At 39.2% G+C, this 18,708-nt stretch overlaps 1 protein-coding gene across 2 annotated transcripts; it reads left to right on the top strand.

The window, feature by feature from the left end:
• Nucleotides 1-69: 69 nt before the first annotated feature.
• Nucleotides 70-13,469, top strand: FGFR1OP2 (FGFR1 oncogene partner 2). 2 transcript variants are annotated; one of them, XM_080392881.1, is made up of 6 exons: nt 70-270; nt 3,719-3,855; nt 4,995-5,112; nt 6,019-6,161; nt 9,814-9,927; nt 10,746-13,469. In XM_080392881.1, exons 1-6 carry the CDS (start codon nt 267-269, stop codon nt 10,881-10,883), a joined length of 654 nt encoding a protein of 217 aa, XP_080249007.1. In that variant the 5' UTR covers nt 70-266; the 3' UTR covers nt 10,884-13,469. The 2 variants fall into 2 exon arrangements, with proteins under 2 accessions (XP_080249007.1, XP_080249008.1); XM_080392882.1 differs by having other exon boundaries at nt 138-277.
• Nucleotides 13,470-18,708: the final 5,239 nt, after the last annotated feature.

Raw genomic sequence — 18,708 nt, 5'->3', positions numbered from 1 at the left:
GGGTAGCCAATAGAAAGGCAAGGGGAAGGGACGGGAGGCGGTTCTCGCGAGAGCTGGGAGCGGCGGCGGGGCGTCCTCTCGCGAGAGCGGCGGGCGCTCGCCCGGTGCCGCTGGCAGGCAGCGCGGCCGCCCTCGCCTCACGCTGCCCCGCCTGTTGGCGGCAGCGCGCCTTCTTCCCTTCGCCCTGCGGCCCGCCGCCAGTTGACAGCGGGGCGGGCCGGTCGGGGCTTCACCCCCGGCACCGGGCGCTACCGGAGCTGCCGGTCATGAGTGAGTGGTGCGAGGCGGGGAAGGGGCGTCCGAAGGGGCGGGGCAGGGGTGCCGGTGCCGCCGCCGGGCGCTCGGGAGCCCGGTGGAGGGTTGGGGCACGCGGCAGCCCCTGCGCCGTGACGTCAGGAGGGGTGCGAGGGGGGAGGCCCCCCCCCCGTGCAGTGCTGCAGCCGGGAGGCGACCGGGGCGAGTCCCGCCGCTCGGCCCTCGCATGGCCGCTGTGTCACGGCAGGTGCCGCTGTCGCGACAGTCATGACCGGCGTGCCGCAGTGAGTCCTGACCGGCGGTGGCGGGCACGGCGGGCGCCCCCGGGCCGCTGTAGCTAGCCCAGAGCTGGCAGGGACCGCAGCGTGGTTCAGCGCTGCAAAGCTGGTGACTGGGGAGGGCAGACCCGAAGCATTACGCTATGGGAAAAGGTAGTTCTCAGTAAGGATGGAAAAAAAAAAAAGGACAGAAAGCTAGAGGAAGGCTGTAGTTGCGAAAAAGTCGTTATTCTTTTAAGGGCAGCCAAATTTGATAATGAAAGCAATTAGTAAATTGCAGGAAGTGACAGGAAATGAGTGTGTAGTAGCAGTATTGCTGTGCTGAGTTGTTGCTCTTGCTACCTGTTGACCCCGTTGGTAGGATTGCAGACTAACAAATATAATTGTAACTGGGCATACTCTTGTAGGGTAGAGTTGAGGAATCAATAAGTTTAGCTATGTAGTCCCGATGCTCATAAATATGGTATTAATTTGCTTAAATCTATTATATTTGATTGAGTGGGCTTTTTACCCCCTAGATGCCCAGGTTAACTCACAGATGTAGTTCTAGTCTGGGATAAGACAGAAGTTTTGTTTTTCACAGGCAGCTAGATCAGCAACTAGAGAAAATGTTAAATTCCAAGGATTAGGGCCAGTGTCTTGCCCAAAGGAACCGTAGCCAAGATTTGGAGCTACTATGAATTACCACGATACAAATAACGATTCTCCTTTTTGAGGTACGAATCCTGCCTGCAAACAGGAGATGGCCTCTGGCCTGCTGCAGCTGCTGCGCGGTGGCAGTGGATAGTCAATGCTGAATTTGCGCGGCTGCTGAGCCACACAAGGCACACACGTGTCTTCCCCAACTCACTCACTGTGAAAAAGGATGCCAGTGGCTTTGCTACAAACAAGTTTCTTTTGTGTGGTTGGGCTGGGTGAAAATGAGAAAGTACATGGGAGGGTGAATATGTTCTGTGTTTAAAATTTATATTGATGCTTACAAATGATCAGTAGTGTTAACTGCATTGTAGGCTGAATGCCAAATGTAATCCAAGCTCACGGAGAGGCCTGAGAGTCTTTGTTTATAGTGGCTAGAGAATTTATGACCCATGAATTAAGTTAGACTGCTCTTCAAATTCTCCTTAAATACGGATCTGATTAAATCAATTTCTGTGACAGTTTAGCGAGCTAGTGTGGAAGATCATCTTTTGTCTGTGATATTTTTGTCATCCAGTAAAAATCTGAGACCAGAACTGGAAGGAGAAATGAGGAGCAAGAAAAGCAGGTCCTTAAAAACAATACAGTATAATTCCTTTCTATATAATAAATAAAGTTCAAACTGCTAAACCGGAGTGAATAGATTTAACTACCTGTGATAACACACCAGTCCACTGGAGAACTTGATACCTCAAATACATATATACGTCATATGGAAATTAAAACAAAAACTCTAGTTGATAAACAGGAAGGAACGAACATTATGAATGTCTATATTAAATGTGTACATGCCTAAATGCTGCTGCTTTCAATATCACATGAATCACAGGTTACAACAGTTGTGCTCTGCGTACACAAAGCTCGCTTTCTGAAGCTCCTTTATCGGTAAAAAAAAAAAGTCTCAACTTTCTGTGATGGTAGGGTCCCTGAAAGACCCTTCTACACAGAAAAAGTAAACTAAATGCTTTTGTATTACATGTGCTCCTGAGAGCAGAGGAAGCAGCTAATGAAATCACCAAATTAAAATGCTTTTGAGAGGTTAGACCTTGCAGGACATTCTGGGTGCATGAGAGCTCTTCAGAGAGAACACTCCAAACTCTGCTGCTGTCTCACTTAGTTTTCCCCCACCTTAACGTATGAGGGCAGGATATTCCTGCTATGTTTGTAAATATTTTGAGGGTAGTGGTGGAATTTCTGGTGTTTGAAATATCCTTAATTCTACTGTTACCCTGAGACAGTGTGAAAAGTTCAGCTGAGGAAAATGTGAGGATTTCTTTAAAGCTTGGCTTGAAGATCCTAGGCTATGGTTTGTAAACGTGCCTAAAAGTCAGAAAATTGACTTGAAGCACATATTTTTCCTGCAGCTCAGGAAAGGTCCACTGATCTTTTATACTTAGAAAAATATCTTCTTTAGCAGACAGCCTGGCTAAGAAATGGATTTAGTTGAATCATTCAGTACCTTAGAAAGTTTCCTGGAACAAATACTAAGCCTTATGTCAAGAAGACTCCTAACACTAATAAACCTTGATAGTTGCTGTCTGATTGCTGAAGAATTGTTCGAGGTGTTTTAGTAGATTTCTTTTTCAGTAGAAAAATTGCAAGGTTTCTTAGGAGAAAGTAAAAATTTAGGCTGAAAATCTCAGTCTTGAAACTTAATCTATCGAGCATGAGTACAAAAAAATTTGGTGTAAAGGCCAGTATCCTGGAAATGCTAGTATGTGCAAGCACTTGCAAGGTTAGCAACTCTAGCAATAGGTAATTTCTGCTAATAAGTATTGCAATTAGAAGGCTGGTATTTTAACTATGCAAATCGGTTTTTCTTAGCTAAGTTGCTGTCTTCCTCTATCCTGTTGAAAATTTTACAGTTTCATTCCATGCAGTAATGTTTGTGTTCATTTACAGACATGAAGAAAATACAAGCCCTTAGTTTTCTGAATTTTGCCGGAGTAATTTTCTTTGTCAGTTTGAGCAGTTACTTCTCTGCTGATTTAATCCATCAAAACGTTCCAGCCCACTGTAGTCCTTGACATTCTCTCTTGTGCTCTATTTACACTTTTCAAATATCTTGAAGTATATCTGACTGGTAGGAGGATACATTGAAGGAAAGAAAAGTATTGAAAAATGAAATAGTTAATGTAATATACTTTTTTTTTTTCTCTGCAGAAGGACATGCACTGCTCAGTTTCTATATGTTCAACAGTCCTCCTTTTGCACTTAGTATATTGATGCTCTCATAAAGTTTACTTTCATTTTCTTGCTCTGATATATGGTCTCAACAGCGATCGAAAACGAGGAAAAGGAAAGGCAGACTTAGGGTATTCCTACTCCTAAGAAACAACAAAATGTCTGGATGTTTCTGAGAGAAGGGTTGTATTCAGCTGCTTTAGATGAAAACCAAATAATTTTATATATATAATCACATAGATAGCTGTTCTTCATACAGCAAACAGATGGTGTTGTGAAAATAACACATGTGTTCTAATCTTTAGAAATGAGTTGCACAATTGAAAAAGCCTTAGCAGATGCAAAGGCGCTGGTGGAACGGCTAAGGGAACATGACAACGCAGCAGAAGCTCTTATTGAACAGACTACAGCTCTTAATAAGCGGGTTGAAGCAATGAAACAGGTTTGTTTTCCAACTTTGTTTACTCCATTAAAAGAACAACTCAGAAACACATAATGTAAAATCATTTTTGTCTGCTACTGTACAGTGTAGAATTGGTATGTTATTTGCTTAATCCTTTAATGCTATACCAAGCATATTCATTATAGGTGTGACTATGATCTAAAAATGGGTTGTTTATATATTTAGTTTGATCTTGTGAAGAAGTTTTCTCTGTTACTCTAGCTTAAATATTGAAAACCAGCATTTATTTGAAGAACACTGGTAGAAATGGGGTTACAAGCCATTGTGTGGTGTCCTGTGTTTTGCTCTTCTGTGAAATACTACTCCATTTATTAATTTCAGCATGCACATTTAATCATACAGAGACCCTGTCATGTTAGTTTATCTTTTCGCTGTCTGCTTTTGTTTCACAGTAGACTCTTAGGCTTTTTTGTGATAGTTTCCATTCTGGTGTTAAGCTAATCAAGGCGTATTGTTAAGATTGAATGTGACTTTCACTATAGAACTTCTGGAAACACATAAAGGTGTTTGCTGACTTTCTATATGGGATTTCATCCTGTCATTTTAATAGAACACAGGATGTGTTAACGGACCTGTAAAATAATAAAATCCTGCATGTGCTTCATCCCTGTAAAACTAGTCATGCAGAGGCTTCATAACGTGAAACCAAGAGTATTAAATGTACCCATTTGTTGAGAGTCAGGATCCATTCATTCAGGTCCATGTGACTTGTACCCATACAATCTTGTGGTTTAAGGTATTGGAAAACCACAGTAAATATCTAGAGGTTAACACCTCATAGTTTTTCTTTACCATATGTATATCAGTTTTAAATTACTTGATGGTAAATTTGACCTGCATTAATTGAAGGTTAAATAATTCCCACTATATGCATGTAAGGTATGAAACTTGTTTAAGAACAAAGGTGATACTATGCTTCAAAGACACAAAGGTATATTAGCAGCACCTTCAGAAGTGGTTTTGTTTGTTTGATACTATTTTAAAAAAAATATTATCTTGCTTGTTACAGCGTTTGACAGTAGTATTGGTCCTTTGTGACTTGCTGAGTAGTGCTTGCCTTTTGGTTACTCAAATATGTTGTGGTTGTGTTGGGTTTTTTTTCTTTTTTTAATAACTAGTACCAAGAAGAAATTCAAGAGCTCAATGAAGTAGCAAGACATCGCCCTCGATCTACATTAGTGATGGGTATCCAACAAGAAAACAGACAGATTAGGGAATTGCAACAGGAAAATAAAGGTAAAGCATGAATATTCTTTCCTTTCAAAGTTCCAGCCTGCACCACTGGAATCAGTGAGACTTCTACCATTGATACATTCCCCAAAAATTGTTCGCAAGAAATTTTTTCTTCTACTCTCAGTTTGTCTATTTAACTGATGATAATGCAGTCTAATAAAAAGCCCTAATATCCAACCACTGGGACTATCGTTAACAAAAAGAGAGTTGTGGAAAATTACTTTTTCAGTCCTTAAATAATGTTCAGCGCAAGTGAGGAGATAAACAGAACTTACTTCTAAGTAGATACCTATATTGCAGAATTGTGGTTTCCCACTGCTAAAAGTAATTAATTCAGGAGCAGCCAGGACAAGCTGTAGTGTAAGTGTGGTAGTATAATTCCTTCTGGAATTCTGTAGACTAGGAATATACTGTTCCCCCTGGAATACCTTAAGTATTCTAACAATTATATTGAGTGAATGATTCAGTGACCTCTGTTTGTATGAATCTTACTCAGGAGTTATTTGTCCTTTCGCTTTGTATATTTTGAACACGAGCATTTTTTTAACTCTTATTTTACACACAGCTGCAGATTATACCAGATCTGTAAACTTCTTTCTAGCTTTTGTAGAGTGTTGCTTATAGCGGCTAGCGTAAAGCTCCTCAGCTACGCTCAGGAAGGCTTATGTCAGCTAAAGAGTCTGAATATGAAGTCATATTGACAAAAGACCTCATTTCTGACTGAACAAGAATTTTCCTAGGGCAGTCATCACTGAAGATATTTGCAGAGCCTATGCAGATTTCATGGTGCAAGGAGAGGGTACACTCAACTGAAGATTTATTTCGGTTTTCTGAAGCTGAATTACTTTTGCATTTTGTTTTAGTTCTTCCCTGTTAAACTTTTAACTGAATTTAAAATTATTTTGGTAGAACTACGCACGTCTCTTGAAGAACATCAGTCTGCTTTGGAACTGATAATGAGCAAGTACAGAGAACAGATGTTTAGGCTGCTTATGGCAAGCAAAAAGGATGACCCAAGTATAATAATGAAGTTAAAAGAGCAACATTCCAAGGTAATAAGTTCATTATTTTTTTTGTTAAAACTTAAGTTAATCTGTAGTGGATCGGTTCAAAGCTTACTTTGTCTCTTTTCGTATCATTGTACTAACAAGTCCTAATTTTTATAATCCAGTTCATGAAACATGAACAGGACACTTATCAGTCAAGTGAGTCTACCTTACTAGCTTCCTGATTTATTTAAGCTTCTAACAAGTAGCATTTTGTTGCTGTATCTACTTGATTTAATTTTATTTTGCTTAGATCTTTAAGGCAACTGCCCTATTATACTTCCAGATGCCCACAGATCTCAGTAATACTCAGACATTTAGACTGGCTTTAACTTATGCCTGTGATTTCAGCAAATAATTAGTAAACTTGTGCCTACTGGGGAGGGTAGGAGGAGTAAGCTTTTTGAATTCAATATTCAGAATTTTCCCCCTAAATACTGTAAACTTTTAAAAAATACTGTAAAAGCCCTTTTGAATATTGAATAACTCTTATTCATACATTTCTCCCCTTTCCTGCTTCAACCCTTGGTTCTTATTTCATTACTGATAAGGATTGCAAAGTAGAATCCAGGGCAGCCTGAGATCCTTGAAGGGTGGTGAAAGTTGCTGGTATTAGGTGTGCTTCATCCTATGGCTTTTGAACACTAATAAAATGCAGTACCATTCAGCAACATTTTTGTAAATTGTCATGAGTGAGGTATATATGAGTATTCAGAAGCTTCATAAAAGATTAATGTATGCTTTCATAGTGCTAATGTATAGTTTAGCCATTTTAATGTATTTTCAGGAAAATTCATTATTCTAGGCCACTAACAGATCTAAAAAGAAGTTTTCTAATGAAGTATTATATTACATTTTAAATTAAATGTAATCAGAGAGCAGTGTAACTGTATAAACAAACATTAGTTCTAAGTGTTTAATAATCTTTGACCTCAACAAACTAAGTCTGCAAAGCAGTTGGGGTTTGCATACTGGGAAAACAAAGTTTAAGAATTTGATGCTTTCTTATCTGCTTACAAAATCACACATATGCAATTACTGCCATTGAAATCAATGGGACTACTTAGTTCAGTATAAAAAAAAATCTAGTGGATTAGAACTATCTATTTAACATAAACTCCTAAAAAATGACCAGTATATATCCTTTTCAAAAGAAGTTACCTTAGCATATAGTGTAACATATCTGACAGCCTCAGGAATACCAAGACAAGAGGGTTAAATATCCAGAAATGGGCTTTAAAATTTCATTTGCAAACACTTCCATGGATTAAAAGCTTCAGGTGTGGGGGGGGCAAAGCGCATCTCAAACAGTATCATTTAAACGGGAGATTTAGGCTTCAACATTTTGGTTAAATCTGGTCCCACAAGAATGCCTGATGAAAACAATTTATAACCTTTAACCTAACACTTAGATTTCTGGAATTTCATTATTTATTCTGATCAGCCTTCAGATTCAGTAAGATTGAACAATCTTGAAGCATTTTTTAAATACTTCTCTCTTGTTAACTAAAAAAATCCGTCATACCCAAGGAGTTAATCTTGCTTTACCAATAACTGCTGTTTTCTCAAGTGCCAGCTATTAACTTCAGTGCCTGTTTACAAAAGATGACTACAAAAGCATTGATTTCTGCAGATTCAACAAGCACCTCCTTTAAACAGGAAAAACAATTTCTTTCAGCAGTGTTGTATGCAAGAGAAAAGTGTGTGTAGGTGGTAATTACCCTGATCTTAACTGTGCTATTTGAATTTGCTCAGCTGAAACAAGGCCTAATAACACATGTGGCTTTCATTTTTTTTCCCCTTTGGAGAAAAAAAAACCAATGTGTGGCAAACAAAAAGGAGAGAGAGATACAAAGAGTGTTTGTAGATGTGTGATATCTTTGTGAAGAAACACTTTCATTTTGCACTCTTTGGTATGACAGCATCCAAGTTTCACACATTTGCCTTCCAGAGTAGATCTCTGATCTAAGATTAGTGACCTTGGAACAGGCTCTAAATCATATTGATCAAGAGGCCATGTAAGCCGGCAGAGTAGGAAGTAGGAAGGACAGCAATGTATCTAAAAATGACCGACTCTTTCCCAGGCCTTCTCAAGGGTACATCCTTGCCAGCTTATTCTTTTACCACTGATCACAGCTTCCTTTCAAGCTAAATTTTGGGTTTTGTTGAAAAAAAATGTTTCATGTAATCACCTTCACTGGAAGCTGACAAGAACATAAAGATTTACAGAAGTTCTACCCCCGCTGCCACTGTAACTGGGCATTCAATGAGTAAACAGCTAAACTATAGCTTTAGCAATTGGAATGGCAGAGTAGGAAGGAGGGAGAGGGCTGATGTTCATGTTTTGGTCAGATAAAGCTTACAATTCCAAGTGAGGCAGTTCTTTATGGTAATTTAACCATTTCTGATAGTGGAAAGGCAAGCTGATCATCTGCTAGATGTATGGACCTCCAGTCAAACTCATAATTTAAAGGTAGGATTTAACTTTAGTCTATACTGTTCTTCATTTCAGTCCTATTGTTCTGCTTTTCTTGATGTGGGTAACTATTGTGAATTTTGCCCAAAGGTCAGGTCAGCCATGACTAGGTCAGCGTGATAGTAGAGTTGGAATAAAAAACAAGTTGAGGAAAAGACAATGGAAAATAAAAGCTTCTGAAAATACCATTAAATATTTGGCTTAACTGAACAGCAGTGAATACTGAAGAGGCATATGCTCTTTATCTGGATCTGCAGTGGGAAAGTAGTAGTGACCCCTTTAAGTGTTTACGGGTAAGGTCTGGGTAAGAGGGTGCTTCTTTGCAAACAGTGATTATCTAAAAGCTGGCTTCCTTGCCAAGGCTGCTAGGCCTAAGCTAAGGCCTCCTATCATCCCACTCCTGATGGTGGAACAGGACAAGGACAAACCAAACTGCTGCTCTTCTTGTTTTTCCTCCTTGAATCTTTCAGTGAGATGTGATAATTATTTGTACTAGGAAAGCACCCTATTAGCATTAATGAACAGACATAAAGAGATCAGTTAAGACACAAAAGGTTTTCTTACAATTCAGCAAGGACAAGGACCTCTGAAGTCCAGATCCCAGATAAGCTGGAATTGGATTCAAGCAAGAGCAAATGACAGATCTGAGTTTCCTAATATGTAACATAGCAAAGATTACTGCTTCACCTGGTCTTTTAACAGATAAATGCTGACCTGTGGGCTGGTATTGGCTGTACCAGACTGGAGATCAGGCTCCAAACAAAGGGAAAGAATGCTGCATACCCTGCTGTTCTTAAATGAATTTAGTCTTTCTGCATATCTAAAATTACATACATCAGTTCCTGCAACACAGGAAGGCCTTCTCGGAGCAATCACGCAACTAACTTGTAGCCCATTGGAAGGTGTTAAGCAACAGAAGACACAGTCTTTTAAGCATATATAAAATTCTAAGAAAAGGGATCAGTCAGTGGTTAACCAGACTTATTTAAATAAACAGTACTACAGTGGCTGCTCAAGCTGTAAAGTTATAGAGAGCTCATTTTCAAGAATTTGGGTCTGTGTTTACATTGATTATTAAGGGGCACAGCAGTTAAAATGCACGCTTAAGACTTCACTTATTTTTAATAATGCAGAAAACACATTACTAAAGCTGTCATTGTTTGTTTGATTTTTGTGTCTTAGGAGCTGCAAGTGCATGTGGACCAAATTACAGAAATGGCAGCAGTAATGAGAAAAGCTATTGAAATTGATGAAAAGCATGGCTGCAAAGAGCAGGAACGTATCATTCAGCTTGAGGTAGGTATGAAATCAAAACAGCGATGGCACAAACAGCAAGGGAGCAAATGTTACCACAGTAATTCCTGTTGAGTTACTGTATCAGTCAGTCACACTACTGTTTTGTTACACTTTTTTTGTTGGAGAACTGCAAGTACTGTTTTCTGCACTATAGCTTACTCTCAGGTCTTGCGTAGTTGATACTTCATCACCAGAACTGGTGATTTTTATTTATGAGCGGTCTTAAGGTTTCTCTTTTTTTGAAGTCTCTGTGAGCATAGCAAAAAGCTTAGAAATAATACAAATTCATCCTAATAAGATGCTAGGATGCACATAATAATATCCACTCCTGTGGCTTTTAAATACTATTTTTTCAAAATAATAGTTGTGCCCCTTTGAGGAGGGATTCTCAATTGCTTAATATTAGAGAATCAACACTATTGCTCTTTAAGCGCTAGCAAAGCAGTTCTTTATGGGACAGGGTACATGGAAAGAATGGGAGATTATTTTTCTTTTTAAAGTCAACATTTGACCTTAATGACCCTTTTCTTACCCATCTATGTGGTTTGAGCTGGGTTTTTTTTCCATCAAATCATTTATGTTGGAAAGGACCCTTGAGATCAAGTCCAACCGTTTTTATGCTTAATGCCCATTCAAGAGAGCAAGAGGGTCAGAAACATAATGTTCTTCAGTTCAGAAGATAACATAGCACTACCTGACTGCAAATCAGTATTTTAATCCTTACACATACATTTGGAGTAGAGGGGAGGTTATTAACATAGTTATCTTGACTTCTTTCTGGAGTTCTATTAAATGCCTTTTTCTTTCCCTGGTTATAGCAAGAAAACAAAGGCTTGAGAGAAATTCTTCAAATAACTAGAGAATCATTTCTGAACCTTAAGAAGGAAGATGCGTCAGAGAGCACATCTCTGTCAGGATTAGTGACAAGCAGCGATTTGAGCCTGAGGAAAAGCTAAAGACTCTGGAAGTCAACAAGCTTCAATTGCACACTTTACAAATGGAGTATCAGGGGTCACTTGTCAAGCACTTGTTACTGAATAGGGCACCAGCAAGCTAATGCATCTTAAGCTCCAGTTTAGCAGCTTTTATACTGTGTAAAATTGAATTAAAATTGGTATTCTACAAAAACCTTAGTGACAGATTAATTGCCATAGATCTAACTTCAGTAGGAAATGGATTAATGCACTTAAACTGAATTGGGAATTCTTTTTATATGAAATTATTTTACAGATAATAGACAAGGATTTCACATAATTTATATAAAAAATATTGCTTATACAAAGTTTCAGTGCACCTATTACATAATAAAGGTAAGATTTAAAGTCTGATCTCTGGTTAAAAAGTAGTAACTTGTGAATATGCTTTGTGCATGATCCGCATTACATTTTTTTTCTTTTAATTAGTTTTCTCATTTTGCACAAACCTGTTTAATAGAAAGGGTACATAGTTCAGCATAAACCATAAGGATTTCTATTATTTGAACAGGATACTCTGTGGCTAAATACATGGCCAATTGCTTAAACATGAGCAATGTTTTTGCAGTTGTTCAGTATTTATTTTTTTTCAGTTGAACAAGATTCTTTAGAATAGATATACCTAGTTGTATTTTCAGAACAGGAGAAGAGCTGCTCCCACTTTGTTTTCTGGAACACAGGTAGCATAGTATAATTCTGCCTTAACTTTTACTTTTATGAGAGAAAAAAACACTCAGTTCTCTATAGGTCAGAGGCCACCTTAGTCCCATCTGTTTCTGCTCCTTGTCTGCCCAAACTTCCTAACTGGGGAATGCAAATTGAAAGCACCCAAGCAGTAGCAGCAGGAAGGTAGTCAGGGGAAGGAGGGAGAAGCTCCATAGCCAAGTTGGCAGCCTGCAATCAATATTCTTGATTTTTGTTAAGTACTAAATATTCATCAGGAAGGATTTTAAGTAAGTTTCAGGCACATATTATGTTTGCAGTAGAAATTCCAGTATGCTATACTGACAAATAGACTGCTCACTTGTAATCCCCAAATACTTGCAAATGTGAAAAGGAATTGGCTTTTCTAGATCAAAGTACTGTTTATATCATATGCAGATATGATGGAAGTGCTACACAAGACATGCTTGTAGTAAAGAGGTACCAAAATAACATTTGGCTTTTGTTTATCAGACTATCACTTTTTGATCAAGGCAGCAAGAACATTCTGGTATTGATATGCATCACTGCTTTTTGTCCAGCACCTTAACATATTCTTTACTTGGGAAAGCATGCTTGAAAGAAGCAGAGTGAATGCTTTCAACCACAGAAAACCGTGGATCTACAAATGCCACCCACAGCAGAATATTTTAACTCTTCAATAACTCACCTAGCAAAATGAGTTTAACTCCTATTTCTGAAATGAACTATTACTTAACAAATTTGATTTTCAGTTACAACAATACAAAAAGAATTCAGCACCAAGCACTTCCAAGTGTGTCAGTTTTAAATCCAACTTCCTTTGACTCAGTACAGCTTCCCTGGGCTCAAGGTAAACACACTGCACAGTTAAGGGTGAATTTTCAGTGCCCAGTAAACTAATGGATAAAGGGCTTAATATTTTTATTCTGTTGCTGTCAGTTGCTGCTCCCCTTCCTGTAGTACTTTTAAGAGAAAAAAGTGGTAGGAAAGGAGTGCTTTGCAGAGACAAATTATTAGTTTTCAATTAACTAATACGTATGCTAGTAAATACAGTTGAAAGGACAGACAAATCAAACTCTCCACATTTTCACAACATTTTTTATAAATTTAGAAAGTACTACTCTTTCCAGAGCATCTTATCTTGTTTCTAGGCTTGAGAATATATTGAGGACATTTACATGCATGGAGGCAAAGTTCAAACCATTTCCAAACTTGCTAAACACCTGGAAGGAATTTTTTGGGGAACATTTTAGCTCAAGCACAAAAGAGTTTTCTGTTATTATTATACTGGTAAAACCTTACTAATGCTTCTATAATTTAGATTTTGCATTTCTACTGTAGCTTATGAGCTGGTGACTTATCAGAAGCAACATAAATTTTTAATCAAGTGTTCTGTTGTACAGATTTATGAGAAATTTTGGGTGCAATTGATTAAGTTATTCTTATTTGAAGTGTCTTTTCAGCCATTGACTGGTATCAGAGGCATTTATATCCATTTAATGCTGAATGCAGTTTCATGGCTGACTTTCTGGTTTGTCTTTCAAATAGTCTTCAGAGTTGTATAGCAGAGGAGGGTTGTTAGTCTGTGGCAGTTCCTTAAGGTTGCTCTATTATGAAATAATGCTTGATTAGTGTTTATTTTTGTAAATTATAAAATGTGACTTAATTTATGTACTCCTAGTCTTCACATTTGATACGTCTCCCCTTTCATTCCCCTGACCTGATCACTTTAGGATTTTGAAGAACCTTCACTGTGTGTGGAGTGACTATTTTTCATTGCATACCTGTTATTTTTGTAATGCAGATGGCTTGAAAAGAATTTATGGCTAGAGTTGTGTACTGTACAGTAAACTTATTTTATCAATAAAGTTGACTGAAAATGTGGATTTCTTCATGATTAAAGTAAGGTACTGACTCTGAAGCACACCTTGTGGTAACATAAGGGAAACCCACCATATTTTACTATTTACTGAGCTTATTTTTATACTCTAAAGCAGACAGGCCAATTTCTAGTGCTTTTATTCATGTTGTAATACAGCAAAAGAAAAATCTCCTCTGTAAAGTCTTCATTTTCTCTTGAGAACTAAGAATTTTCTCTACATAGTAAATAGGTCAAGTGGCTCACTTGAAAGATAAATGCCTAATACAAACAAAAAGCAGTCCACAGGGCTTTGATTTTTGGATCAAAACATGTTGGTACAGATAGGATAGGACAGTTTGGGGGTTTTCTTGAAGATTTAAAAAAAAGTCACTTGGTTCAAGCTCTTAAGTCAGGGTTCCTTTGTCTGTGATGGTAAATGAGAGTGTCAGTGGATTGCATTCATAAACTGACAATGTAATGTTTTCTCCACTTCCCCATGGTTTCTCAGACGAGAAACTTGTTTTTGGTATAGATCCTGTGTTTAAATGTCAAGCCAAGTCATAAATACATATAGCAGCTTTTCAGCTGACATAAAACCAAAAGGCAGCTTGAAACTGAATCGGTCTGTTTTGTACAACTAAAAGCTTTAAATAGGTTTGGCTTTTTAACACACACATTGAATTAGAAGATTATGTTACAATACAGAACTAGTGGTGCCATGCTCATGCAGTATTACAATTACTAGCATCCCTTTGTAGATACCCAAAATAAGATTCACATGGGCTTAGGAAGTTGTATGTTTTAGTTTGTAAACATGACACTTTAAAAGCACTTTTGCTGACTAAAAGAAGAATTTCTAAAGTACCTACTTGAGTGTAGAACAAGCACATTCTTTCTAGAGATACTGATGTCCAAGTACCAAGTACACAATGATAGGTACTTCCATTGGCTAACGTAACACTGTAGTGCTAGTCACAGTGTAACAGGTTCTGTACAGTGACAGCAGGAAGATGAGGCAGGAAAGCAAAAGAAATCCTAAGTTGGAAGTGAAGGAATGTGGTGGAAGAGTACGTTACAGCATCAGACAGCTTCTTTACAGCATCATGTTTAAAAAGCTGGTTGGTAACACGTTCTGGAAGTAGCATTGAGCTGCCACCAGACAAAAAAAAAAAAAAAAAGGAGAAAAAGCAGCAGGGTGCAGTGGAAGCACTGTTCAGCTGTAGGTGTCCAAGATCTGCCAGCTGTCTGCACAGCTGTCACAGAAGGAGTTGTCTCAAGGATTCCATTAAAATCTGTGTGCAAACATACCATCTCATTACTGTCCAAGAAAAATAACACTCTCACACATATCCCCAAACCAGCACCAGTGAACAAATGCCTGTTCTTGTTTAGAGAGCAGGAAAGTAGATTCTGTGTAGTGTCAGAGGACCTCTCGCTAGACTTGCCCTTCCAGAGCACCAGGGCATGCTGGGAAAACACCACTGGCAGCACACAGCTGTGTGATACTACAGGCACACACCTGGTAGATGTGTAGGTCACATTCAGCCTCACCTTTGGCCCATCCTACTTTTCATTTGCCATGCAGCTGAATTTCATACTACTGATGCCAGTAAAGAAGACTAATTTAAACAAAACTGTATCTTCCACATATTAAAGTGTGCTGCAAAACAAAACATTCTGTTTCAGTGACTGAAAAGGCACCGATGTTGCTGCTGCCCACAACCACCTCCCTTTCCCAGACATGTTCCGATGCAGCAGCCTGCCTGCTGGGAGACAGTGTGGCCGCTCCTGTGTGTCAGAGGACATTATTTCCCAAGTTCAGAAAAAACTCACCTGACTTTTAACCTGCTCAACACTGAGGAAAACATTTCATAATTCCAGACCTGGAAGAATACGTGCTGGCAACACTTCTTGTACACAAGCTAGAGAACAGTAGCACAAGGGAAACAAACAACTCCACCAGCAGTCCCTTTCCATTTCCCTAAGGTGAAGTTTTACCTTTAAAGAATAACAGAATGCATAATTTCCCTACAATGTTCTTGCTACCAAAGACACCTGAAGAAATACATTCGAGGATGGCTATTTCAGCAGTGAAAAGCATTGGATATGTTTTTGAAAAATGTATTGTTTGAACTTCCCAACAACTGCAACACACTAATGGGTGCAGGGCAATCAGTGCCTTTGGTTTTCCAGTACCGCACTCGGGAATGTAGTAAACAATTTTTTAAATGAATCATCATATGCAACTCATTAAATTACTGGCTAGGCAAACAGCAGCTGCCGCCTACAATACATTCTGTGCTTTTTTGCTTCCTGCATATGGCTCCCGCTCCCTCCCCCCCAGCCAGAGCATTCAGGATAAATAAAAATTAATCCAGCTCAGTTTGAGCACATTAGATAATCTGTTGTTGCACCTGAAGGTATTAAGGATAATATGAAAAAATTGCAACGGGTGTTCTCTGACAAGGCGGACTTGTGAAAACCCAGTTCTGGAGCAGGCAGCTGTGTTGTACACAAGCATTTTTTCCTGCCACTCCCTCTCACCTCCAAAATGAGCTATTTTGTTGCTCTGTTTTGAAGTTGTCTTCCTCCAGCATTCATGAAAGTATAAAGCCTTGCATACTCAAACAGGAGGCAGCTGTCTGCCTATAGCTACCTGCTAGCAGACAAGTCTAATATCAATAAAAAGAAGTTATAAGCAACAAGCATCTAACGGAACAAGCAAAACTATTATTGGAGCTATTGTTTCTAAAGAAAATTGAAAACACCAAAGCCTACTAATCAAAGACATGGGAGTGGACAACCTAACCAGATGAATATGGACAAAATTCAAATAAATAGGCAGGGTATATCAATGCATCTCAGCCACTGAGTTGGAACACATTAGGTCAATGCTTATAATACTTCTCTTCTGTAGGATATTTACTTACCAGAAGCTGAACACTTGCTATTCAGACTATTCACTGGCTAAACCAACCAGAAACCAAAGTCATAGTAAAGCCTACCACAAGTAACCACTGCAAAGTTCAAGTGCAAACTGACAGCACACCGCTGCTAGTTCCGCAGGAAGAGAGATGAAAAGCTCAAAGGCTTAGTGAAAAACGCACATTTTAAGATGGGGCATATTGATTTCTCAGGAAGGGCTTCCTGTTTTTTTGGAAACATTTTCAGATAAATGACAGCTCTAGGCAAGAACTAAATGAAAGCTAAAGAGCCTCGCTGGGGTGTGAAGTGTCAGTGGAAAACTCACAAAAGGCAGGCTTTGGGAAGGGCTTTTTTGCACATGTTCCAGGTTGGAGTAAAAACAGATATGAGGGGACCAAAGAAAACCTTTAAGTCTCACATTTCTTTTGCTCTTGCAAAGAAAAGCAAAGACTAGGTAAGTGTAACTCAGCACCAGTTAAGGAAACAGGAAGATGTCACAGATGAGCAATAGCTGCATGCTGAAGGATTATTTTGGAGGTCTTAACCCAGTCTGCTGCCTAGATACTACAAGTCAGAACGTACATCTCACACTTCAGGGTTAGGAGCAGGAGCACGTTAACCTAGTCCCCTAAAAGATAAAGTTAAAAAATACATTAGGGCCTGCTTAAGGAGATCAGATAGAGAAAAAAGAATGATTTCTTCGTGAGAGCTCACCGAAAGCTTGAGAGCTGATAAGCTTGCCCAAGAGCAGCAGAACATGGCTCAGCTCAAGAGCAGCAGCGAGGAACAGATCTCATCAGACATGGAGACCCCAGGGCAGAAAGGGTCCCATTCTTCCTTCTGCAACACACAGCACTCAAACAGGCAAACTGTAAAATACTTTCTCTCCTGCCCAAACTCAGCGCCACCAAAGGTCACCACAGTTGGCTGAGCTTCATGACAAGGCCCTGTTAGGAGTATCAGCAGTTCTACCACTACAACCTGCCTTTTAGCCAAGTTCAGTCCTTAGCCTCTAATTAAAAATAAAATCACCCTCCTGAAGAGTTATTACATGGCACAAGCATCAGTAACAGGATTTTGGTCCTCAAGCTGTTTTAAACTAAACATTGCTCTTACCCTGTTTTGCTATCCAGTTGCTTGGGACTGTTGCATAGTTTTGGCAAAGTGCCTCAGACAGAAAAACAAAATAGCCTGAAAGCGAGCCACCAAACAAGTCAGGGCACATTAAAGTCTCTCTGACAGCAGCATCAAAAAGATGTCAGCCTTTCACAGGACCATTTTTGTTTCAGACTGGCAGCCCCCAAAGTTTGCATTCTGCTCAGATTTCCCAAAGCCAGGTTTGCAGCCACAAATAGCAATGGTGTTAAGACATCTTCTCAGAAACCTCGATCACAGGTTTTACACAATACCCAGCAGCTGGGTCCCCATAACTGTTTTGAGTGCTTTATAACCTGATTCATTTCTACCAACTAGTTGAGAAGACCCAACAACTAATACCTTTTCTGCTTACTAAGCACTAGCAACATGGACTATTAGATTGGGAGGAATGGTACAGCGTAGATCTTCCAGTAAGGAAAGCCTTGTGCCTAGGATACATAAGTGCAGATGTGACAAAGGAACACTTATCTTGTGGGCCCCTTCTATAATTTCCCATAACCTGTTCTCAAATCAAAATGCAATGCTTAAAACAGGAAAATCTGTCTTCCTCTCCTCCAAAGTACACCTATGGAAAACACAAATTGTTCAGAGGGCATGACTGAAAATAGAAATATCTGGGGAAGCAGGTAGGCAAGCACCTCACACACGTAGCAATCCATGAAGCAGTAGTCAGGCTGGATTTGTCTTTACAAAGAAAGGAAGGAGACAAAAGAATAGAGATCTGTTTCTTTGATGAAATCAGTGTTTAAGTCCACTTGTGCCACAGCTTGTTTAACTGCTAGGAGAAATAAGCACGGGTGTGAAAGTGAGGGGAGAAAGAAAAGTTTCTCCTGCAGATTTGAGGCAGGACTGTAAACCCATGCAGACCTAGGAGTGCTCTACAAGCAGCTAAGACAAATACCACAATGTGATCATTACAGCATTACTACAGCGAAGACTCCAGACAACTCAGTGAAAGAAGTGTACTGGGGCCACCATGGCAGGAGAATTCTCTACAGCAGCAGAAAGTAGATCACAGTCCAGAAAGCTTCAGCTTACATGAAACTTCAAAACACTTGATTTTACAGGGGAATCACTACCTAGAAGAACGTAGTTTAGATTTAGATTTCCTAGGAGCATCAGATAGAATTATTTTAAGCTAGCAGAACTGCAAGGTAGCGCAGTTAACACAGCCAGGCA

The sequence above is a fragment of the Falco punctatus genome (genome assembly GCF_963210335.1).
Source record: "Falco punctatus genome assembly, chromosome: 6".
Classification (NCBI taxonomy): Eukaryota; Metazoa; Chordata; class Aves; order Falconiformes; family Falconidae; genus Falco; species Falco punctatus.
This window is presented reverse-complemented; position numbering and strand designations above follow the sequence as displayed.

Bases quoted from the DNA above. Each gene is read 5' to 3' on its own strand.
- FGFR1OP2 (XM_080392881.1), top strand. The intron at 3,856-4,994 runs GTTTGTTTTCCA...TTTAATAACTAG, and splicing joins GGGTTGAAGCAATGAAACAG to TACCAAGAAGAAATTCAAGA. The intron at 6,162-9,813 runs GTAATAAGTTCA...TTTGTGTCTTAG, and splicing joins TAAAAGAGCAACATTCCAAG to GAGCTGCAAGTGCATGTGGA.